This window comes from Leptonotus elevatus, chromosome 16 (genome assembly GCF_054856555.1).
Source record: "Leptonotus elevatus isolate MCC_2025b chromosome 16, RoL_Lele_1.0, whole genome shotgun sequence".
Taxonomy (NCBI): domain Eukaryota; kingdom Metazoa; phylum Chordata; class Actinopteri; order Syngnathiformes; family Syngnathidae; genus Leptonotus; species Leptonotus elevatus.
Window position 1 is genome coordinate 16258054 of NC_141254.1, and position 21728 is coordinate 16279781.

The 21728-nt window shown below is 37.8% G+C and overlaps 5 protein-coding genes across 9 annotated transcripts; 1 reads left to right on the forward strand and 4 right to left on the reverse strand.

The window, feature by feature from the left end:
• The first annotated feature begins 1865 nt into the window (after positions 1-1865).
• On the forward strand, positions 1866-6260 carry LOC147161005 (claudin-15-like). Of its 2 annotated transcripts, none has more exons than XM_086098382.1 (5): positions 1866-2082; positions 4702-4866; positions 5801-5882; positions 5956-6066; positions 6146-6260. In XM_086098382.1, the coding sequence occupies exons 1-5, from the start codon at positions 1866-1868 to the stop codon at positions 6237-6239; spliced, it is 669 nt and encodes a 222-aa protein (XP_085954508.1). In that variant the 3' UTR covers positions 6240-6260. The 2 variants fall into 2 exon arrangements, with proteins under 2 accessions (XP_085954508.1, XP_085954507.1); XM_086098381.1 differs by lacking the exon at positions 1866-2082 and adding an exon at positions 3611-3827.
• A 1064-nt stretch (positions 6261-7324) lies between these two features.
• Positions 7325-10303, reverse strand: LOC147161006 (thialysine N-epsilon-acetyltransferase-like). The gene is made up of 6 exons (XM_086098387.1): positions 10106-10303; positions 9956-10007; positions 8764-8847; positions 8242-8343; positions 7810-7850; positions 7325-7741 (listed from the first exon to the last, which is right to left on the reverse strand). The coding sequence occupies exons 1-6, from the start codon at positions 10166-10168 to the stop codon at positions 7562-7564; spliced, it is 522 nt and encodes a 173-aa protein (XP_085954513.1). The 5' UTR covers positions 10169-10303; the 3' UTR covers positions 7325-7561.
• A 118-nt stretch (positions 10304-10421) lies between these two features.
• LOC147161007 (thialysine N-epsilon-acetyltransferase-like) lies at positions 10422-12324 on the reverse strand. Its single transcript, XM_086098388.1, has 6 exons — positions 12190-12324; positions 12038-12089; positions 11772-11855; positions 11301-11402; positions 10892-10932; positions 10422-10736 (listed from the first exon to the last, which is right to left on the reverse strand). Exons 1-6 carry the CDS (start codon positions 12250-12252, stop codon positions 10566-10568), a joined length of 513 nt encoding a protein of 170 aa, XP_085954514.1. The 5' UTR covers positions 12253-12324; the 3' UTR covers positions 10422-10565.
• A 133-nt stretch (positions 12325-12457) lies between these two features.
• Positions 12458-14041, reverse strand: LOC147161008 (thialysine N-epsilon-acetyltransferase-like). Of its 2 annotated transcripts, none has more exons than XM_086098385.1 (6): positions 13958-14041; positions 13808-13859; positions 13112-13195; positions 12921-13022; positions 12787-12827; positions 12458-12708 (listed from the first exon to the last, which is right to left on the reverse strand). In XM_086098385.1, exons 1-6 carry the CDS (start codon positions 14018-14020, stop codon positions 12514-12516), a joined length of 537 nt encoding a protein of 178 aa, XP_085954511.1. In that variant the 5' UTR covers positions 14021-14041; the 3' UTR covers positions 12458-12513. The 2 variants fall into 2 exon arrangements, with proteins under 2 accessions (XP_085954511.1, XP_085954512.1); XM_086098386.1 differs by having other exon boundaries at positions 12578-12708; positions 12767-12827.
• Positions 14042-16850: 2809 nt separating this feature from the next.
• On the reverse strand, positions 16851-21633 carry taf6 (TAF6 RNA polymerase II, TATA box binding protein (TBP)-associated factor). Of its 3 annotated transcripts, none has more exons than XM_086057587.1 (15): positions 21405-21633; positions 20695-20852; positions 20508-20594; positions 20270-20423; positions 20141-20197; positions 19935-20054; positions 19717-19835; positions 19540-19617; positions 19343-19444; positions 19070-19252; positions 18844-18918; positions 18654-18779; positions 18391-18564; positions 17946-18137; positions 16851-17853 (listed from the first exon to the last, which is right to left on the reverse strand). In XM_086057587.1, exons 2-15 carry the CDS (start codon positions 20848-20850, stop codon positions 17572-17574), a joined length of 1905 nt encoding a protein of 634 aa, XP_085913713.1. In that variant the 5' UTR covers positions 20851-20852; positions 21405-21633; the 3' UTR covers positions 16851-17571. The 3 variants fall into 3 exon arrangements, with proteins under 3 accessions (XP_085913713.1, XP_085913712.1, XP_085913710.1); XM_086057586.1 differs by having other exon boundaries at positions 16851-17850; positions 19714-19835; XM_086057584.1 differs by having other exon boundaries at positions 19714-19835.
• Positions 21634-21728: the final 95 nt, after the last annotated feature.

Here is a 21728-nt window from a genome sequence, read left to right on the forward strand (position 1 = left end):
TGAGCGTAGTTAAGCACCCGCCACAACAAGGATTTACTATTTACAGCACTAGGATTTTACCTTTGGTCACTACTTGACGCAGGGAACAAGGTAACCCATTTTAAACTAAAAAGAAAAACGTTACTTGAAAAAAAAAAAAAACGCAAGTTACAAAATCAAAACAGAACTCATTTGGTGCCATCAACATTAAATAAAACAAGAATTTTGGGTGCCATTTTAATACACAGTCACAGGACCAGCCAAACTATGACATTTTTTTTAGACTTAACGTCAAGAAAATACAATAGTGCTCAACATTATTTTGCCATGAAAAAAAATCTGTATTGGGAAAAAAAAGAAGTCAAAAGGCAGGTTTTTCTGTGAGTAAATTAAAATGTTAAGAATTTGTGAATGCTGACCCACGAATATGCAGGGTCCACTTGAGTGCCGAGCAATTCTAAACCACTGTAAAATAAATAAGGTCGATTTTTTTGATACAGCTCTTGTATTAATTAGATTTGTAAACTGAGGCATTTCAGGCCTACTTCCAATGACACCTTTGGTCATTGCCTGTGTCTGAACCCCCCCAAAAAGTCCTTCAGGTTTGTTTCAAAGCCACTTCCCCTTTAAGCAGACGGGGTCAATGCGGACGCGAGGAAACATATTTCAGTAGACAAAGGGAAGGGCAAGGAAATAAAATATTAACAGAAAAAGGATTATGATTTAAAGCCTGAATGTCTGCTCAATATTGTAGCTATATGACAGAACTTTGAACTTTCCTGCTGATTACTTGACAACAGTAGAAAATTTACTTTTGATAAGATACACTAAAACCATAAAAAAAAATTTTTTTGCATCACATTAAATATGGCCCAAAACATTCTCTATAAAATATCTACTTCGTTTTTTGCACAATTCAAATTTGTTATAAAGAAAAAAAAGTTAACATTAATATTTTGTGTATTGGCCAATTTATTTTAATGGACAGCACTGTAGTATGTCAACAAACGATTTAAAAAGAACATATACCATTCTTAAATCTATATGCGCCATGTAGATTTTTTTTAAAATTGTATTTACCTAGGTAACAATTTCAATGAATCTTTTGTTTCTCCTACTTGTTAATGCTTAACCAGTGCTAAAATAGACACGTTTGCCTCCTATAAATCACCCACCAACAGCTCTTTACCCAGGTTTCAATATAAGCTCTGCCCTCTATTCAGACTACGTAATTTATTAGTATTTGCTCGCCGAACTTGAAATAACCTCGTGAAAATCCCAAGCTACCAAATGTTTAAAAAAAATTGACCAAAAATATTTCATATACATCACATCTCACTTTGATTGACTTAATCTATCTTGCAAGACAGACATTTTGTTTTTGTTAAAAATTGTCACTATAATGCTCTGAAGGAATATGAAATTATCCTAAAATGTCTTTTGAATTATGTTGAACAAAAACGTTTTATAACAAAGTGTCTCCAATGGGAGATCAAGGACAACGAATCACAGTCCATTTCACGAGTATTTGCATAACATAAAGCTTTGTCATGTATTTTACAAGATCTCACACCTCTGCTAGATCAAAAGGGGTGGGGGAGTTCCTTGTATGCTTACATTTCTCTACGGTAACGTGCCAGGCAGGCACGTGAAATGTACAGTAACCAATTTTGGGCGGGAATAGCGGACATATCATGCAGCTCCAGCCAACAAATCAATGTGCAAATTGGTCCCCGTTTGTTTAAGTGCATGAGGGGGGAAAAAACCTGCGTGCACTCCAAAATGTACATCAGATACAGAAGTTGCCATTAGAGCTCCTTAAGAGGCAATATCTCGGCTGGTTAGATAGACAGAGAACATTACTTGTTAAGAACATTACTTCCAAAATGAAGGACATTATTGAAATTGTAGCACTTGCTCTTGGTTTTCTCAGCTGGGTGATGGTTTACGCATCACTGCAACACCAGTATTGGAAAGAATCCACCTCAGACGGCAGCGTAATTACAACCGCCGCAATATATGAGAACTTGTGGATGTCTTGTGCTAGTGATTCTACCGGGGTATACGACTGTCGGGAATTTCCATCCCTTTTTGCCCTGCCAGGTAAGTTCTTTTCAAAATTGAATTTTGTGTTAGAAATATTGTGACTGTTCTTGAAGTGCTCAGTCTTCTACACTTGCATGTACAGTAATGCTGATGAAATGCTGATGATTCAGCAGCAAGTTATAGCTGAGTCTGCTTCTTCTTCTTTTTCGCAAAAAATAAGAAATGTACTCTATAATTTCCTAGAATGTATTTAATGAGGCAAACAGATATAAAGACAAGACTATGAATATTATTATTATTTTTTTGTTATTAAAGAACAACAATTTCACTTCAATAGAACAGTTTAATTTTGTATATGGTATTTGGTTGTAAAATTCCTTTTTATTACAAAGTTGAACTGAACATGAATTAGAATTAAAATCCTTGTCACTGCACAGTGATTGGTTATTAGTTTTGAATGTACAGTAGATAAAAAAGTGACTTTTTTTCTGACATTACCACATACAATATTTACTTTTGACTGTGCATAATTTAACATTAAAGAAACGGCCTTTAGTCCACAACATTTTAAATTCTTTATTATTATTATTATTATTATTACTTTAAAACCTCCTAAGGCCCAAGCTGTTTTTTTTACATGCAAAGTGCTGCCCACGTATGTGGCCACTAAGCCTTAAGAGGTTTAATTACACTACAAACCAAAGTGCTCTTTTTTTCCCCCCCAATCTCATCAAAATCAATAAGAACCCATTTCATATAGGAAATTATGAAATAAAAAAAATATGCATATGCAACTATCCTGTTCATTTTTTATGATTTTATACAGTTTATGACTAATCTCACTGGTTCATAAGCAAAACTGTCTTTTAAAAAATCTTTTGGAAAATCTGATGTCACCTGATGAAGACAATTACGTAATTTCCCCTTTTAATTTCCACACACAAAAAAAAACTATATACGTATATTATGTCAAGTCAGTTTAGCATCAAATTTCACATTAGCTTCTCAAATCCAAAGATGCGCAATATCCGAATCTTTAAAAGTGTCTCTGCAGGACGCGAGTAAAAATAGAAACCATGAAAAAATGCCTGCTTACAGACAAGTCCGAGCAAATGTTTGCTTGTTTTTTTATCAGTGGGTGGTCACGTGTTGATGCACCCTCACCCCCGCACGACCAATGACGTCCCCCATCATCCCTCAGCCAATGGAGCCCAATTGGGACTTGGATCCCATCAGTAATGACCTGAGATTTATTGACAGTGTTCAAAGCGACTGTCAGGAGGTGACAAATGGCTCTGAGTCTATAGACGCGAGTCAGCAGGTGTCGAGGTTCAACCTCACTCCCCCTCAAGTTGGGTAAACAACGTGGACTTTTGAAAAGGAGATGTGTGAATAATAGAGCAAATCATAAGTGGGCTGTTCGGAATTAATCATTAATATGGAGGTTTCTGTAGCATCCTAGCTCAAGGGTTGCTGGGAAATAGACTAATCGCACTGAGAACGCTGGGCTAAGGAAAAACAACAGGAAGATAGTTTAGCCAGGCGAGATTTGTAAGGAAACTTTCTGGAAAGATATCGTGGAGTTATGAATGCCGTAGTGGAAGCGTTTGCATTTTTCCTGGGCTTTCTGGGATGGCTGATGGCCGGGGTCGCCCTTCCGAACCGTTACTGGAGAGTGTCAACAGTGGACGGTAACGTTATCACCACGTCCACCATCTATGAGAATCTCTGGATGTCCTGCGCCACCGACTCGATAGGAATTCACAACTGCCGTGATTTTCCTTCGTTGCTCGCACTTAGCGGTATGTGTTTGAAACTTTTGTGTGTGTGTGTGTGTGGAGGGGGGGGGGGGGGGGGGGGATGTTGTCGGCTACTTCATTAGGTTGAAAAAATATTTGAGAAAAAAAGCACACAGCCAGAGCGGTGAATATAAAAAGAATTTGAACTTTTCAGTGGCGATGATCAGATTTCCCGAGTTGTTTTTCAAGCTTTGTCATTGCGTGTCATTGAAAACGGTCACATCACTCTACAGGTGATGTTCTTCGGTAAACAGCAGGTAATATAAGAAGGGCAGTATAAAAATATAACAAGATCAAAGGAGATAACCGAGAACAACCCCAGTAAAAAAAAAAACATGAAACAACTTTAAATAGTTTCTTCATGACCTCAAGCTCATAACCGCCCGACATGCTGGATACGGGCAACAATGTGCTTACAAGAGAATGTTGTTTTCATGAATGATGATTCTAAGCTGGATAGTTGAAAAAAAAAGAAAAAAGAAATACTTCTTTTTGTATTGTATTGTGGCTGATGTTTAGTGGTGTTTAAGAGTTCCATGTTTGTAATAAAAGTAGCCTGAAGGGGGCGCAACCTATGTTTACTACAGTACTTTATTTTGCTACATGCCTGTGCATTTTAAAAGTTACTTTTTATTAATACTAAGACATGTAAGAAATCAAATGTAATGCAATGTTTCTAATTCTAATAGACTAACAATGTGGAGTATTTTGTCAACAGAGTAAAACCCAAACCCTGTTCACAGTCCCAATGCAACATATTTATATCAAATTTGGGCATCACTATAGCAATATGCAACACTGAAATAATTCATTTGTTGAACTTGCCACTCTCGTATTATCAATAAAACACACTGTACCTTCATGTTTGTGTTTTCAGGGTACATACAAGCATCTCGAGCGTTGATGATCGCTGCCATCGTGTTCGGGACATTTGGGCTTGTGGGAACTCTGGTTGGAATGCAGTGCTCGAAAATTGGAGGAGAGAACTACGTTCTGAAGGGGAGGATTGCGGCAATTGGAGGGGTCTTCTTCTTACTACAGGGTAAGAACAAAAGAATATGAATGAATAACTTCAACAGTACACAACAAAGCAGGTCTACAAAGTCCAAAAATCTCAGTTGCAAACGAATAGTAGTACACCTTCACCCCTTAACATCGTGTCTTCAAAAATAGTGTGAGATTCCAGAAATTGTGATTTGATCAAAACAACCCCACCCCTTCACAAAGTTGAATGCAAAAAGGCTAAGTGGCTTTTGCGCAATCATGCCTGCTCAAAAACAAACCTCGAGGCTGACTGGCATCCACTGTACAGTAGGTTTCACAACAAGTTTGACAAATTGTTTTGTAGACGATTTTATGTATATTCAAATTCTATTCCAAAGCACACGTGAAACTTTTAGCCATTACGACCCACCGCCCGAAAAGCTAACATGTCAGGGTGCTCTAATCTGTGTATAAAGCTGACAAGCTATCTTAAAGTGGATGGCCAGTTCGAAGGGTTATCATTACTCTAGTACACCAAATCTTTTCTTACCAAATGTCAGTGCGCTGCTGAAACACAACAAGCTATGTAAAATACTAAAAGTGATGCAGTGAGAGTGGTCATCAACACTGCGGGTTTGACCGTCATCGTATCTGATGATATTAACTAATTAATTTACTAATAGTGGAAGTCAGCAAATACAGATGCCGTTCAGAGTATTCAAATGGTAATCAAATCAAAATCTATATTTCATTTATAATCTTCTGAACATTACAATTTATTGTAGCAGATTCTCAGTCATGTAAGTCTGAATCATGGAAAACCAGAAAAGTCTGTGTTTATCATTGGCATAGCAATTGTGCTATTAGGCTAACGAAATGTAAGCATCCTCTAAAACCGCACAGAGCGATTCAACATAATTATTTGAAACCGCATCTCGCCTCTCTCCATTAAAAGATGACAAATTCTTGAAGCACGTTGTGCGCTTTTCTAGGTATGTGCACCATGATTGCGATATCCTGGTACGCAGCCAACATCACACAGCAGTTCTTTGACGAGTTCTACCCGGGGACAAAGTAAGTTCATATTTGACTGATTTTGAAGGAAAACTGACACACATCTAATCATTTTTTGCTCAATGTGGCACAGGTACGAGATTGGAGAAGGTTTGTACATCGGCTGGTCCTCGGCCATACTTGCCCTATGCGGGGGTGGCTGTCTCGTGTGTTCGTGCAGTTGTAAGGAGCCGGGTGAAAAAGTGTACGTATCAAAGAAAAATACTTAGTCCCAGTAACAGCAAGAAATCGCCTAACCATATCTTTTTTTTGGACCGTTTTAGGCCTTATCCATACCAGCCGTCCTCGAGGGGTCGTGTGTTGTCCACTACATCTCGATCTGCCCCCAGCAACTATGGAAGAAATGCATATGTGTGACACGTTACTGGGATGCAGGGAGAGTTGAACTCATAACAAAGCATTTTCACTTGGAAAACATGATCAACTATTGAAATGTGCAGTCGAATCTGAAACCTTTTTTTTTTATATATATATACTTGTTTTAGACGATAACTATAACTTGCAACGTTAATGCACAGTGATCTTTCATTTCAATATACTAAATATAACAGGACAGTAGTAGAGCAGTAAAGATAACGGTATCTTCAGAGCAATAACATGATCAGTGCGCAAATACAATGGCAACTTTGCATTAGGAGCCTGCATGAAGACAAAAGTGAAAGCAAGTGATTTTTTTCATGGTATGATCAATATCGTAAACAATTAACTGTGTTTATTTTTTGACACAAATAGTAGAAAGTAGAAAATATGTGAGTTAATCAGTTGTGTAATTTATATATCCTGATTGAATATTTAGATGTTATCTAACAACGCTATCACAATAACGATCAGGGACAACCAAATACAAAAATAAATCAAATAAAAATAGGATCACTGTGAACTTGATGCATTTGGGGAAAATATTTATATTTATGCTGTTCTATGGGATATATACTGTGCTTCTGTAATTTTCCATTTTTATATACAAATAAAAACATTTTTGCAATAATTCTGATGAGGAATAGTGGATTTTATTCGGAAACAGTTTATGACTATTTACATTTTACTATAAGTGTGGCTTATTCTCAGCAGATGTAGGTGATGCTGCCCCCTGTGGGACAGACGTAAAATTACAATTCAGTTAAGTAAAAATAATTTTACTAAAATACTATTCTTATTTCATTTTTTTTCTTACCAACTTCCAAAATCATTATGGTTCTGCTGTGGTTAACACAACTTCATAGAAGTTCTTAAAATCGAATTAGTCATTCCTTGTCAAATTCACTGATATACATTAAAAAATCATAAAGCACAGTATTTGCATGCATTCCTGTGGAGAAAAGCATTTCTAATCCTTGTATGTAACGTGTGATTAATGTTCTGACTTCTCTGAGAAGCCCAGTGAGCAAGCCACATGAAATTTTCTGATAAAAACAGGCAAGTTAAATGAACTTAACTGAAAATTAAAGCACTTCATTACGCCATTTATTTTCTCATTTTTATCAGTTATAGTAGCGAAAATAGGAGACACACGACATTAAAATCTAATTTCCAGAATTTTAAACTTTCTCTACCATCATGAAACAAAAACTGAAAATACATTTCGAATTCCTCTAAAATAGGAATCACATCCAACGTATTTGAAAACTGTAGAACCGGATATCTTTTGTGAAATGGTATGATCATAAAACGAATCCCTTTTAATTCTCAGGGGCATCATTTGCCAAATCCTCCAGGTTTTGTCCATCAAAACGTATTAAGTGCCAGCCTTCCTTGACAGTGAGATCCTGAGCTCCTCTCTTAGCATAGAAGTCTCGTGATGGAGCGTTCCAGTCCAACACGCTCAAGTGCAAGCGTGCACAATGCTTCTCTTTGGCCACCTGCACAAACATGACTGCTTTAGACTGACCATGCAGGTCGAGCTATAATTAGTCTACAGCAATCTTACCTTAGCAACAGTGCTCAGTAAACCTTTTCCAATGCCAAATCCTAAAGACAACATCAAGAAACTGATGAGGCAGAAAATATGTTCTCTACAAATTTTAGTACACTCTAAAACAAAAACGATACTGTAGTATGTTTGGCTTATCTTTAATTTTCACGTTACAAAATGTACATGTATTTGATCAGGAGTTCATGTGATAGACCAACACAAAGAGGCATGTTAATTATGAAGTGTAAAGAAAATAGCTTACATGAATTTTACGAATACAAATCTAAAAATGTGGTTATAAAGTATAAAAAAGATATAGTAAAATATATTGTACCTTATAAAAGGTAAAGCATGGTTGAATGTGAATAATTAGCTCAATGGGATACATTCCACCTTGAAGGACAGTGTGGTTAATATTTACTCAGACAACTGCAAATCATATCTTACCTCGGAATTCAGGCATCACATACAAATCCTCCAAATGCATCGAGCGTCCTTTCCATGTGCTGTATGTGTAAAAGTAAAAGCCGTATCCAACTGTGGTGAACCCTAATGGGACGTGAAGAGATTGCTATCATCAAAACAGGAAGACAGAAAATTACTTTGCTTAAATGTGCAAGGCTGGAATTGGCATGCAATAATAATTGCACTCTATTATTGTCATTGTTGACAGAACAAAAAAAAGAGAGAGAATGAAAATGAATAGAGTATTTTAATTCAATTTAACATGCAAACTCCATAATGGAAGGCTAGCCACTAGCCACTGTTGACCACTACTAGGTCACCAAGCTCCTTCTTCCTTTAATAAATAAAAAACATAAACAAAAACAAACAAAAAGTGATTGCCAAATCTTAGATTATTTAGCACCAAAATAATATTAGTTTTGAAGCATATAGCCCAGCCATATTTCTCTGTATAGAAATCATCAAACATCCCTGCGACAGTGGACGAGCAGACAAATATTTTACCTTCACCAGATTTGTTCTCTTCTGGTACCTCTGCGACAAGACATTCAAATAAGGGATTCTGGCAGAAACCGTCACGCTCCAGTTCTAAATGAAACAATAAAAATAAAATAAAATAAAAAAAGTTCACCTGAAACGTGTATACATAGACTAACAGTGATTACTGACGAGACTAGACGAGACTTACAATGACAATTCTAAAAAGGCATACAGCCTGATAAGATATTAGAAATACAGTATCTGAAAATGGTAGACTAAATGAAACTCCTCCTCTCACTTCCACATAATCCCTTGACACCAAGATGCCTCAACATGGTGCCAAAGCACATGTTTTATATTAGGCAACAGCAACAACAGAAAATAGGTGAGTTTTTCAGCAGATAAGACAAAAGAATCCCAAATAAAATACACATATAGTTGAGAAGAGTTTGCAACTGCTATTCAGTTAACAGATAAGGTTGCAGTGTGTCCATCTTATTCAATTTATTCTTCGACTTATTACTTTTTTTCTACTAATGCTAGGCCATAGCTGATAGAAAGTCTTAATTTTGGAAGGGAAAAAATGCTTTGCTGCCATCTTGTGGAATCTAGGTTTGTTTGTTTTTTGATTCACAGCAGGGTACTTGCCTTTCAGTTTACTTTATTGACATGTTTGATTATGGGCCTGACCATTTTCCAAGCAGATCGAGGTTCGGGGGGGGAATCACTCTTAAAAGGGAAAGTAAAAAAACAAACATATTTTATATATTCTAAACATGCCCACTAGTTTAAACATCACATACTGATTAATATTATGTTTGTGGAATCTGAATTAAGTAGCAAAATCCACCTATTGTTATTGAACTGCTTGCTGTCAGTGTCAACAGAAAAGGACGTCATAGTTCCTCGTTCAGGTAATGGCTCACCTGTTTGCTGGGTTTGGTCATGTGACGTTTACAAGTTGAGCCGTGATTCGTCGTTGCCTGAGCAACTGTGTTGACAGCAGGTGGCAAAATGGCCGCCCCGTGAGATGTTTTATGGTCCTCAAACGTAATATTATTCAGGATACTGCGTAAGATTTTTTTTTACTTGACTTTTAACGCTGACCACGGGGCTAAACGTCTCAACAATATCAACACTTGAAAATATCTTCATTATCATAAAATTACAAAATGATTATAATAAAAATTACGTGTTGTGAGACCATTATTATTACCTTCACGTGATATCTTAACTTGATCAGTCATCTTTTCATACAGAGCCAACTCCTGGAGAGAAAAAAAATCATTGGGGCATTAATATGCACCTATTTTATTTTGTATCCATTTCTTTGAAATGTTCACTGATGATGTCATCACACACTCACCATTATCATTCTCGATATATCTTTGCAGTCTCCTTTAGTCGCACAACGTATCTTGAAGTTCATGTTTGTAGCAACAGAACAGTACTGGAATGAGTGGAGTCAAATTGAGGGCACTTTGCACGTTCAGCCGTCAGCGGCAGCCTCTGACTTAATCAAAACGCTTCACCAACTTCCGTGTTACAAAAACAGGAAGCAGTAATTGTGTATCCGTACCTGCGTTGTCTCCCTTCAAAATAAAACAAAAGTATCTACTTTTTAATGGCCGATTTCTGATTACGTCATTATGAAAATAATCATTTACATTACACTTGACAAACGTTTATTTAGTTATATGTTTTAATGGAATCCAACAGAAGCTTGTTAATGTACATCACCTGCAAACTTAGGTGGAAGTGAGTGTGTGTGGGTTAGGCATAATTGGTGTGTGTGTGCTTTTCATCAAAATACACTTCTAATTTTGTCATGTTTCTCTTGCCAGACGGTCCAAGCTTTGTCCATCAAAATGTACTAAGTGCCAGCCGTCCTTGACGGTGACATTCTGAGCTCCTCTCGCAGCATAGAAGTCTCGCGATGGAGTATTCCAGTCCAACACATTCAACTGCAACCGCGCACACTGCTTCTCTTTGGCCACCTGCACAAACATGACAAGGCTTTAAATTGACCATGTACCCCTAATCTTCTCCACAAAGCACAGGCAGCTACAAAAAAAAAAACTAGTCGGATTTGTTCTTTTCATTAAATGCCATTCTCTCAATTTGTCAACAATCTACTTTGAAGCATTCTTACCTTAGCAACATAGCTCAGTAAACCTTTTCCCATGCCAAATCCTGATGAAGACATGAATAAACTGATGAGGCAGAACATATTTCAGTCCAAAAATCAAACCAACTCAAAAAAAGGCACAATATAGTTTTGTTAGGTAGGTCTTGGCTTACAATAGTCAACTGACTTTTACCACAAGTTGAAAATAAACACGTTTCATTATTAGCCCTATGGGATACATAAAAGGTAGATTTTACCTTAAAAGGGTCAGAAACAGACTTTGTAGATATATTTCTGAAAATACGTTTAACATTCATTACAAAACTACAGTACATACCTAAAGAATGTAAATTCAGGGGTAAGACATTTGTAAGATCAACACAAATAAGAATCAAGACACACTATTTGTTGATAATGTCCAAACACTTTTTACCTCTGAATTCCGGCATCACATACAAATCCTCCAAATACATGGCCCGCCCCTTCCAAGTGCAGTAGATGTAAAAGTAAAGTGCAAATCCAACAATTGTGAATCCTAAAGTAGCATAGAGATTATCATCAAAAACAGATTCAACAAATGCCAAATTATGTGAATATAATAGTGTGCACTTTTTAAATGATAACCCATTATTTCAGCACTTTTATAACCTATAACATGTACAATTCAATTAAAAATTCAAGAGTGTAATTAAAAAGAAACAACAGCAATAAGGTGGTTACACAAGTGTGCACACCCTCTCAATAACTGGTGTGTGGCCGGGTTCATAATTCCAAAATAAATTAAATACCAATCTTACTAGGCTGGAATTGACATATATATATATATATATTTGTGAGTGGTGTAAATGAAAGCTGCACAGAAAGTAGTCGAGACAGGTAGGCTATTGTGATAGAAACATTTTACCTTCTTGAGATTTATTCTCATCCGGTACCTCTGCAACAAGACACTCAAACAAGGGATTCGGGCTGAAACCATCATGTTGCAGTTCTAAAGTAAAATTAAATAACAAATAATCAAAACATTTCACTGCTGTAGTGTGAGTGAGCAAGATAAATGTATTACTTAATATTTAACAATATTTTTTATGTACGTGTGTGATTTTGTGATGAGTTTGCAGTGGCTTTGCAGCGTTGCATGGTAGACTTGGAAACTCCTAATTGAAATATTACCCTCGCATGACAGCTTCACTTGATCCGACATCTTGTCATGAACTGCCAAGTCCTGAAAAATAACTTATATTTTGGTTGCACAAGATACACTGACGAGCACTATAGGATGTATTTGATTATGATATATTTGAAATAGACAGTGAATTACATACCATGATCAATCTCGATATATCTTTGCAGTCTACTTTAGTAGCGGCACGGATGTTAAAGTCCATGTTCGCAACACGTATGTAATGAATAAGTTACTTCCACCGGCGTATGACCTATGCAGGATATGCAGGATGCATATCCGTACTACAGATTTTCAAAATACATTTGTCTGATTTGAATCTTTGAAAGTCCAAGAGACGATGGCGAACTCTAGCGTAAGAATTACGCAACTACACCCAAAACATTCCTCGTCAATTAAACAGACGTCTCTTGACTGAAAGTATTTCAAGTTTATTTCTTCTTATACATACAAAGAGAAATTGCATTCATGACTTTTCTGTCATTTTCAAAAAGCCACAAGAAATTAAATCATTTAGGCTTTGTGTATTAAAACGTAGCATGTGCCAATCATCCCTGACAGTGATGTCCTGCCCTCCTTTTGCAGCGTAGAAGGATCGTAAACGAGTGTTTTGGCCTAACACATTCAACTCCAACTGCATACATTGCTTTTCTCTCGCCACCTGCACAAACATGACAATGCATTAGTTATAAAAAAAAATAGAACCGTATTTTTTTTACCTTATAATATAGATGGGTACCTTGGCAAGTGTGCTCAGCAAATTATTTCCAATGCCAAGTCCTAACAAAAACAAATTACGAAGAAATGACTAATTGAAGCAAGAATTACAGCACTCAACCGTTTTTTTATTGTAGCCTATATACTGTACTGTACCTCTGAATTCCGGCATCACGTAAAAATCCTCCAAATAGACTGTGCGTCCCTTCCATGTACTGTATGAGTAAAAGTAAACTGCCAGACCAACCATTTTGAATCCTAAAGGGACACAAAGAAAGAAATCACCAAATAAAGTGTCCTAGCTTGCGCTCACTGTATTGAGCAAGACTACCAGGGAAACAGTTTACCTTCTTTAGATTTATTCTCCTCCGGTACTTCTGCCACAAGGCATTCAAACCAGGGATTCTGGTTGAAAGCGTCCCGCTCCAGTTCTACGGCGAAAAGTAGTGCTGCATTAATCCTAAACTCTAAATAAGCACAGTTGTGCTGGATAGCCCTTGAATTTAAATTCGGTTGAGTTCGGTTGTCGTGTTATGATTTAAGAAGAAAAACAAAAGGCTTTACCTGACTAACATTTCCCATATTTTGACAGGGTACTGTATGTAAACTGAGCCCAACTCAAGTAACACTTCAGGAAGGACATTAAGATTAAATACAATAACTTTTATAAAGTTTATTAATTCATTAAAGAGGACAACAACTTGCTTACAAAGTGCAGACCATACACTAAACTAGTGCAGTTTGCAGTACTGTACTTCCGTACGGGGTAGACTCAGGTCAAAACAGACCTTATCTTTCGTTACTGATTAATCAGTTCATTAGCAGCATAAGCAGCAGCTGATGAATTTATATTTGCATTAAAGTTGCATGCTATATTGTTATTATATTATATTATATACAGTAGGCTATATATATTTAGAAAAAGATTTACGTGACGTAAGTGTACTGTCTGGCTGTATTCAAAATTGCAGTGCCAAGAAGAGGAATTAAATGCATTCATTTATAGGTGAAGTGAGATGGATTAGGAAAAAAATAAACAATACCTTCATATGTCACATTCATTTCGTCGAGCATTTTGTGATGACTCGCCAAATCCTAGAAAAATTAGTACAAAAAAAATCAGTGATACTATCAAATACATTTGACTATATTGTAGATATGTATTTTTTTTTGTTTTAGCTCAGCAGACTCACCCTGAGCAGTCTCCATATGTCTTTAAAGTCTGCTTTTGTTCCAGGGCGAATAGAGAAGTTCATTATTGCAACAGTCAGCGAGTTGTTCTGGATCAACTCCACCTCCGTATAATGTTTATTATGCAGTATGTATTGCATAAACAGGGCCCGCCTCAACAAACCGGTGTAACCTTCAAAAGTACCAACAGGTACTGTAAATCTGCGATAATTCAGAGATGCTTTTCTGCTTCCCGTTCCCTTTAACTCAACTTCAACTTGTCTGACTTTTGCAGTCAACAAGGCATTTTTAGAACCAGTGCTCACTGCCAGTCTTTATTTCCTGTAAACATAATAATAAACTTCTTGTGAAACCGATTTCTTTCCAGACTGTTGAAAATTGTGAAGGCAGAATTCTTTGGATACTGTTAACATTGTTAACATGTTTACTGTTTTACTTTATATTTGAACAGTTTTGAATTTAGTTATAACTGTGTAGATGTAGGTGTAATTATGTTAACTTAATATAAGCTCGATGAATAATGTTTTTGATCGTTTTCTTATCTTTCCCTCTTGACTGGAAAAGAGAAAATTAATACGTTTATTTTTATTATCTAAGGAAGTAGAGTTTTGAGAAAGTTCTGTTCGGTCAAAGAAAGTCCAAGGACGAGCTGGTATACTGCTGTCGAAGTCTAATCTGATTTTGCATCTACGGGAACTTGATGAGGGAGTGGAGAGGCGATTGGGACAAGAGGCGATTGGGACACACATTTGGGACGGATCACTGCTTGGGTGACTTCAATTGTGTTATCAGAAATTTCTGAATAAGCCTTTGCAAGGAACCTCTTCACCAGAATCTCAACTTGGATTTATTGGGAACACGTAAAAGAGTATAAAAATATAGTGTACTCTAACAATACGTATGATCGATCTAGGGCAGTAGTGGGCAAACTCGGTCCTCGAGGGCCGGAGTCCTGCAGGTTTTGGATGTTTCCCTGCTCCAACGCAGCTGATTCCAATCAATAGGATCATTATCAGGCATATGCAGAGCTTGCTAATGAGCTGATCATATATCAGCTGTGTTGGGGAAGGGAAACATCCAAAACCTGCGGGTCTCCGGCCCTCGAGGACCGAGTGTGCCCACCCCTGAATCTAGGGGGACGCCATTGCGCCAATTACTGTCGGCTGGTGAGCCGTGATTGGTCATTACCTGAGCCCTGAGTAACTGTGATATCGTTTTCAGTTGACAGCAATGATGAGATGGATAAAAACGGGGTGGACTTTGCTGCTTTATTCATATTGCACAAAAAACAATATTAATCAGAATTTCCGTGTTTAGACTATTGTGAAGAAACTTTTTGGGTTGACTTTCTTTTTAACAATTATAGAACTGCCTTTTTCTCTGATCAAGCAAACTAAAATTGGAAATTGGAGTGTGCTTTATGAGTGGCAGGCTTCAAATGGATTGCATTCCACACTACAGTCTTTAGGGTGTGTTCACTTTGGTGCTTTGTTTGTGTGTTCTGTATGAACCAATACACACATTTGAAATGACAGAAGAAAACCACTCTCTCATCCATCTGTGTGTGCCATGGAGAAAATTGTGGAGAAATTTCTAGAACTTTTTATTTTCGTTTTTCTTTGTCGCATTTTAACACAATCCCAGCGACTGCGTGTAAACACGATACCGCATGTGCACGTTACATATAAAACACTGGTTTTCTCCAAAGACACTTCAAACTTTTTGGCGTTTCATTTGCCAGACGGTCCAAGCTTTGCCCATTAACGCGTATTAAGTGGCAGCCTTCCTTGCCCATGAGATCCTGAGCTCCTCTCCTCTCGTGACGGAGTGTTCCTGTCCAACACGTGCAACTGGAACCGCACGGACTGCTTCTCTTTGGCTTAGTGCTTTAAACGGGCTTGGCAAACTCTCAATACAAGACAGTGTTAACCCATTCACTTCCATTGACGGCTACAGACGTCACAAATTAATTTGAACTATTTCTATTAGTTTAAAAATGTTCCCCCCACTTTTGTTAACAAGAGTATGAAAACCTAGGCAAAAAAATATTATTGTACATTTAGAACAGATATAAAAATGTGAAGTCATGCGATTAATTATGAGTTAAAAAAATTAATTGCCTGACGCCTCCAATTTTTAATAATCTTTTCTTTAAAAAAAGAAAAGAAAATATTATTGTTTTCATATTTAAAAATACTTTTTTTTTAAAGAAGAAAAGATTATTAAAAAGGCGATTGCAATTTTTTGTAATTAATGGCATGACTTCACTAGTTAACTCCCGATTAATCATACATTTTATATCTGTTCTAAATGTAAAATATTTTTTTCTAGGTTTGCATACTCAACAAAAAAAACGTAACAAATTGGAAAAAATGATAAACTAATATAAATAGTTCTAATGAATTTTTTACGTCTATAGCCGTCAATGGCAGTGAATGAGTTTTAAGTTAGTATATAACGCCAGTAATTATCATGATCATAAAAGCAAATAAATGGGAGAAATAAAATCCACGATTTCAACTGACTGAAATGTGGTACTTAAATTATATTATTTGTGAACAGTCTACTTTAAGGCATTCTTGCCTTCGCAACGGTGCTCAGTAAGTAATGATTTACTGATAATGCTCAGAGCCCTTCAAAATAATTTGGTTAAAATAAAAAATAAAAAATTAACGACACAAATTGGCTCACGTTGACGGTTTCACATGGGCATGTTGTCAACAATAAACAGGCCTCACTAATGCTTGAAATAAGGAGCAGGAGATGATGGGCATTTAAACACATTGGCTTCGGCCTGATGCATTCAAATCCAAGTGCACACAGTGTTCGTCTCTCGCCAGCTGCACATTTATGACAGTTTTACAAATCTAATCTAATCAAATAATAATAAGTGAATCAGTTTGCAGTCAGCAGTTTATTTTTCATTTATTACCCCCCCCCCCCACTGACCGAAACCAAAACCTTATATGGTACGCGCCCATCCCTAATGATAATGTGTAATATCCATCCATCCATCCATTTTTTGATCATAAAACAAATATATGTTAAGTTTAGCGGCATAGGTTTGGTTCGTCACAAAAGATCGCTAACTTTTTGTGAGTAGCATATGTTGTAATCCAACTCTGGTTTGACAATCAAATAGCGCTCCGGTTTAACAAGCATTAGAGCCAATCAACAAGACAAACATAGATGGCTAATAGAAGCACAATAGCATACAGTTAATGAGGACAAATGGTAGGTTAAATTCACTATACAAACAAAGTATTTGATTTTTAAATGTGAATTTTTTTTATACGTTTGCTTACTATTGACTTTGCTTGGGGTAAGGATGAGGCGTCATTACATAAAATCTAAATGAAAAACAAACAAACAATTGAGACATTCACACATCAACAAGCAGCAATACAAATAAAAAGTGAAATTTATTTTTGGGTTAAAAAAAGAGAGCATGAAATCAATTGGAGTACAGGATGAAACACTGTGACAGATGGCCTGTCGTTGAGCAGTCCCATATTTACAATTTCCGATCCAACATCTGCCTCTGCAACATTCCGGCGTTTGCAGTTTAAACCTGAAGATAGTCCTTGAATGCGTGTTAAATCTCTTACGCAAAATGTCAGTGTGGTGACTGTGTGCTCACGCCGGGAGAGTCCGATCGGTCCATCTTCAGCGTTGGATCAAGTGTGGTAGAGATGGGCGTCGGGATTACAGAGCTCTTATTCTCCATGGAAGAGGTGGACGAGGGAAGGGATACCACTATGTACTTCTGCATGGGTCGTGAACCAGCATGTGCGGAGCCACCTCCCGGTTCTAGTTTCACCATGGGCTGCAAGGTTGAAGTAGCGCTGGGTACGGTGCTCGTAACTGCAGACTGGGAAGAGTTGATGGTGATTACCTGCTGGGGGGGGGGGGAAATACGCACACAAATGAATGCTTGGATATAGCAATCCTATACCCACGGTTCGCTATTCACCTCAAACTAGAACGTACCTGCTGTGTTGAGGCGGCTCCCGCGCTGGTTCCCATGACAATATACTTAGTGGCAGGTGGCGATGGCTGTGAGGGGGTCCCTGGTCTTGGCGACATCAGGGTGAGGGAGCTTGGAACCTTAATGATGCTGGGAGTGCGAGGCCCTGTCGATCCACTGAGTCCACTTTGTGAAACGGAGAGGGTCGGACGAGGCTGCAAGACAGAAACAAAAAGATTATTTGCTGATTTCAAAACTTAACTGACAAAAATCAATTACTCAAAACTACCATCACCGACAAATGCCGAGTCATCTCGGCAGATTGAACACTTATGTTTGAACATTCCCGCAACATTAATGCTCGCTAGCATCATTAGCCAGTCTATGACACTTCATATTGCGTGTTGTAGCATTACGCTAGCAGACGTTCAGTTCAAAAGAATAAAACATGTGGAACTGCTCCTGCACCTGTGTGATTGTTAACGTGGTTCTATTGACTTGCTGGGCTTGCATTGCAGCTTGGGTCCGAGCCTTCATTACATGGGAGCACAGCATGGGTGCGAGGTAACCATAGTCAATCCGGTATTGTTCCACGATGTCTGGTGGAGGTCGAATCTTAGCAATGACACTGGCACAGTGTTTCTGGAATGCAAACATTTTCAATTTTATATACTCAAAAACAAACATGAACATTCACATAAAATGTATTAATATTACTATTATTATATTACCAGTAGGAGACTTTGAACATGGTCCGCTCCAATCTTATCAATGTTGGAGATCACTTGTCCTTCCATCACTGCTTTGATGCGAGTGCCCTCTACAGCAAGCCGAGGAAGGATCAACGTCTTTATCACCTGTAAAGGATAAAGGCATAAGGGTTGCGCTGATCCAAACGGGGAAACCCAGACAGAAACTTACATCGGGTCCAAGTTCAGAAAGTCCAGCGATGCAGCCGTATCGCGTCGTCCACTGGGTTTTGTCATCCAACCAACTCTGAAAATAAAATAAAATATAATCAATGTTAATTACAACCTCACAAAGTGTGTGTGAATATTGCTGTTGTGGCAAACTGATTTTTTTTCATGGTATGAATAAATTATCTATCTATCTAAAATCATGGCAGTAAGTGAAAAAGAAAAATCACCTTAGTAAAAGTCTTGGTGATGCGAGACTGGATGTTGTTGGTCGTGGTGCTAAAGGTTTTGCAACTCTGCGCCATAAGTCGAGCAGCAAAGTCCCGTAAAGCCCAGTGGTTGTCAACATCTGGTCTCAAACACAGCTGCTTGCTCACGATGCATGTCACCACAGCCGGGATGAGCTCGTGCAGCTGCAGGGAAAATAACGACGATGATGAAATCATATAAATGGACTCAATTATAATGATCCCATTGTCCCAACTCGGTTTCTTTTTACTCACATATTTCTCCAGGTATAAAGTGGGGTTCTCCATCAGGGCTTTAACCATTCGCATGAGGTAAATCAGCAGAGCCAAGTTGTTTTGCACCACATTAACACGGACCTATCACAAGGAGAGCATTTAAAAGCGAATCGCTCGGGAAAATGGATGGATGGTACTGAAAATGTAGGGCGGGAGGTGTTTTAAAAGACACTCACTCCTTCTGAAATAAAGGTGCTGAATCTGGGTAGCATCTGATACAGTCCCGGGTCTGTGGCAATACTTTGCAAGGCTTCCTGAATGACAAAAAGACAGCAGAATGTCAGCACGATCAACATTTTATGCCACCTTGTTATTTAGATTTTGGTAAAGATGAATAGTAATGTAAACACAGCTCTCTTGGCTTCACAAGATCCAACGCAGGCTTCAGTGATCTCCTTGTAGTAGAGCTGCTGTTCCACGGAAAGCTCGTGCGTGCTGCGAGGTTTCAACCTTATGGGACCTTTCTCTTTTCCTGAAAAAGATATTCAGGATTAACAAAAAGACCGTTTCGAGAACAGAGAAAGCTATTCATGTGAAAGGAATTAAATCAACATTAAAATTAGATACTGACCTTTACCATCAGCAGCTGTTGCCCCTTGATTTTGGCCTTGAATGGTACCATCCTCCTCCTGACCTGGTTTGACAACTTTGAGGGGCTCAGTGGATTCTGCCTTTTGTTGCTCTTTTGGTGCTACAAAGCAGTGAATTAGAAATAAGTCGTTATCTTATCCCGTCTTTATTTAATTAACGGTCCTTTGTGTATCAAAACAGTCTTACCTGGTGGTGGATTTTCCGGAATGGAAGGTTGAATCCCCTCAATACTTAACCAGTGGGCTGAAAGGAAGTACAGCAACATTAGACTGACACTGAAAAACACCCAATAAAGTAATGCTGTAATATGTATACCTTTAAGAGACACGTCCAGCGGAACTCTGGGAAGTGGGGTGTTAATAATATCACTTAGGTCCACTTCCTTCTCCTCATAGAAATGAAGCTCTCTCCCACCACCACTTGCGAAACGAAAAGGGATAAACTCTTGCGACTGGAATCCATACAGGGGCTACAAAGAGCAAAATCTACTTAAAATGCATAATTTACAGCAATTCATTTATTAGTTTCCTATAATAAGCATGTTCTCCCTTACCTCCACATTTTTAAGTTTGAGGGCATTATCAATGTCACTGGTGGTTAGTTTACGTCTCTTCCCATGATGCATAAATTTAAGAGCATCCTTAAAAAAGAGCAACAGCACATCAAAAACATGATATGAACAAATGCATTATAACATAAAGCTCGACAATGGTGTTTTCCGTCTTAGCACTGTGGTGTACCTGTGTAATTTCTTTTATTCTGTAGCTGACTTCATCACTTAGGGCTGTGCAACTGTCCTCCTGTAATTGGCCCACTCCCATCGACTCTGCCATCGCCTTCATGGACTCAGTAGGGAGGACTACCGAGCACTGCTTCTGACGCCTTTCCTCCGCCATTACTGACAAAATACACAGGTTTGTCAATACTGTACAATGCATTTCATGTGCAACAACTCATGCAGGAAAGTTGAACCACAACGTCTTAATGAGATAAGAAAGTGACATGGATTGATTGATTGATTGGTAAGTAAAATCCCAAAATGTGATAACTCAGGCATTAGGCTTTACAATTTACAAAAAATAAATAAACAATATATACTTACATACATACTTTATTTAATGGGTTCGCACTCGGAAAGTAATCCATAAAGTTTTAATAAATAATCAACAAAATATTTTTTAAAAAAATCATGAAAATGGAAACTGTACATTACAGTAGTGCAAAAGAAGGCGGGTAAATCGCTCTGACGGACAGAACAAACTACCCAAGCACTTCACGTACATCAACTCTGAAACTGAAACAGCGCATGTAAAACAACAACGATGACGGTGGCGAAAACATCTCGTTCGTACGTTGTGTTCATTATGAAGTTGTAGCAGGCTGCAGTATGCAGTTTTGTGTTAGCCTGGAAGCTAAGTCACTTAGCTTTAATGGACATTTTTCAATTTACCTGCATGAAACGTTCTCCTTTCAGCGGGTAAGCGGTAACTTTTACGAACATGAGAACTCACTGTTGAGCTATGCAACGAAACATATTTATTAAAGCAAACCGTTCGCTGGAATACTCCATTCTCAACATAAATAACTAAGCAGACCGCGGATAGCAACAGGAACCTCCATTCGTGATGGAGCGCTTGCGCGCTGTCGCCATTTTGAGGCAACTTCCGGTCGTGCTGTGTTATCGCGAGACTACTTTACATCAACGAATCAAACTATGCACAAGACGTGTTTTAATAACAATATTAGAAAACAGTTTTATTCCTCGTATTCATCT

What these genes read in the sequence shown, in the direction of transcription:
- LOC147161005 (XM_086098382.1), top strand. Translation starts at nt 1,866, where the DNA reads ATGAAGGACATTATTGAAATTGTAGCACTTGCTCTTGGTTTTCTCAGC. An exon ending in ATCCCTTTTTGCCCTGCCAG is followed by an intron (nt 2,083 to 4,701) that starts GTAAGTTCTTTT and finishes TTGTGTTTTCAG; the next exon opens with GGTACATACAAGCATCTCGA. An exon ending in GAGTTCTACCCGGGGACAAA is followed by an intron (nt 5,883 to 5,955) that starts GTAAGTTCATAT and finishes AATGTGGCACAG; the next exon opens with GTACGAGATTGGAGAAGGTT.
- LOC147161006 (XM_086098387.1), bottom strand. Translation starts at nt 10,168, where the DNA reads ATGAACTTCAAGATACGTTGTGCGACTAAAGGAGACTGCAAAGATATA. An exon ending in AGAGAACAAATCTGGTGAAG is followed by an intron (nt 8,344 to 8,763) that starts GTAAAATATTTG and finishes ACGTCCCATTAG; the next exon opens with GGTTCACCACAGTTGGATAC. An exon ending in TACTGAGCACTGTTGCTAAG is followed by an intron (nt 7,742 to 7,809) that starts GTAAGATTGCTG and finishes ATGTTTGTGCAG; the next exon opens with GTGGCCAAAGAGAAGCATTG.
- LOC147161007 (XM_086098388.1), bottom strand. Translation starts at nt 12,252, where the DNA reads ATGGACTTTAACATCCGTGCCGCTACTAAAGTAGACTGCAAAGATATA. An exon ending in AGTGAAGCTGTCATGCGAGG is followed by an intron (nt 11,856 to 12,037) that starts GTAATATTTCAA and finishes ATTTTACTTTAG; the next exon opens with AACTGCAACATGATGGTTTC. An exon ending in TGTGATGCCGGAATTCAGAG is followed by an intron (nt 10,933 to 11,300) that starts GTAAAAAGTGTT and finishes TGTCTTCATCAG; the next exon opens with GATTTGGCATGGGAAAAGGT.
- LOC147161008 (XM_086098385.1), bottom strand. Translation starts at nt 14,020, where the DNA reads ATGAACTTCTCTATTCGCCCTGGAACAAAAGCAGACTTTAAAGACATA. An exon ending in GGAGAATAAATCTAAAGAAG is followed by an intron (nt 13,023 to 13,111) that starts GTAAACTGTTTC and finishes GTGTCCCTTTAG; the next exon opens with GATTCAAAATGGTTGGTCTG. An exon ending in TGCTGAGCACACTTGCCAAG is followed by an intron (nt 12,709 to 12,786) that starts GTACCCATCTAT and finishes ATGTTTGTGCAG; the next exon opens with GTGGCGAGAGAAAAGCAATG.
- taf6 (XM_086057584.1), bottom strand. Translation starts at nt 20,850, where the DNA reads ATGGCGGAGGAAAGGCGTCAGAAGCAGTGCTCGGTAGTCCTCCCTACT. An exon ending in TCCGGAAAATCCACCACCAG is followed by an intron (nt 20,055 to 20,140) that starts GTAAGACTGTTT and finishes ACTGCTTTGTAG; the next exon opens with CACCAAAAGAGCAACAAAAG. An exon ending in CTTTATACCTGGAGAAATAT is followed by an intron (nt 19,253 to 19,342) that starts GTGAGTAAAAAG and finishes TTTTCCCTGCAG; the next exon opens with CTGCACGAGCTCATCCCGGC.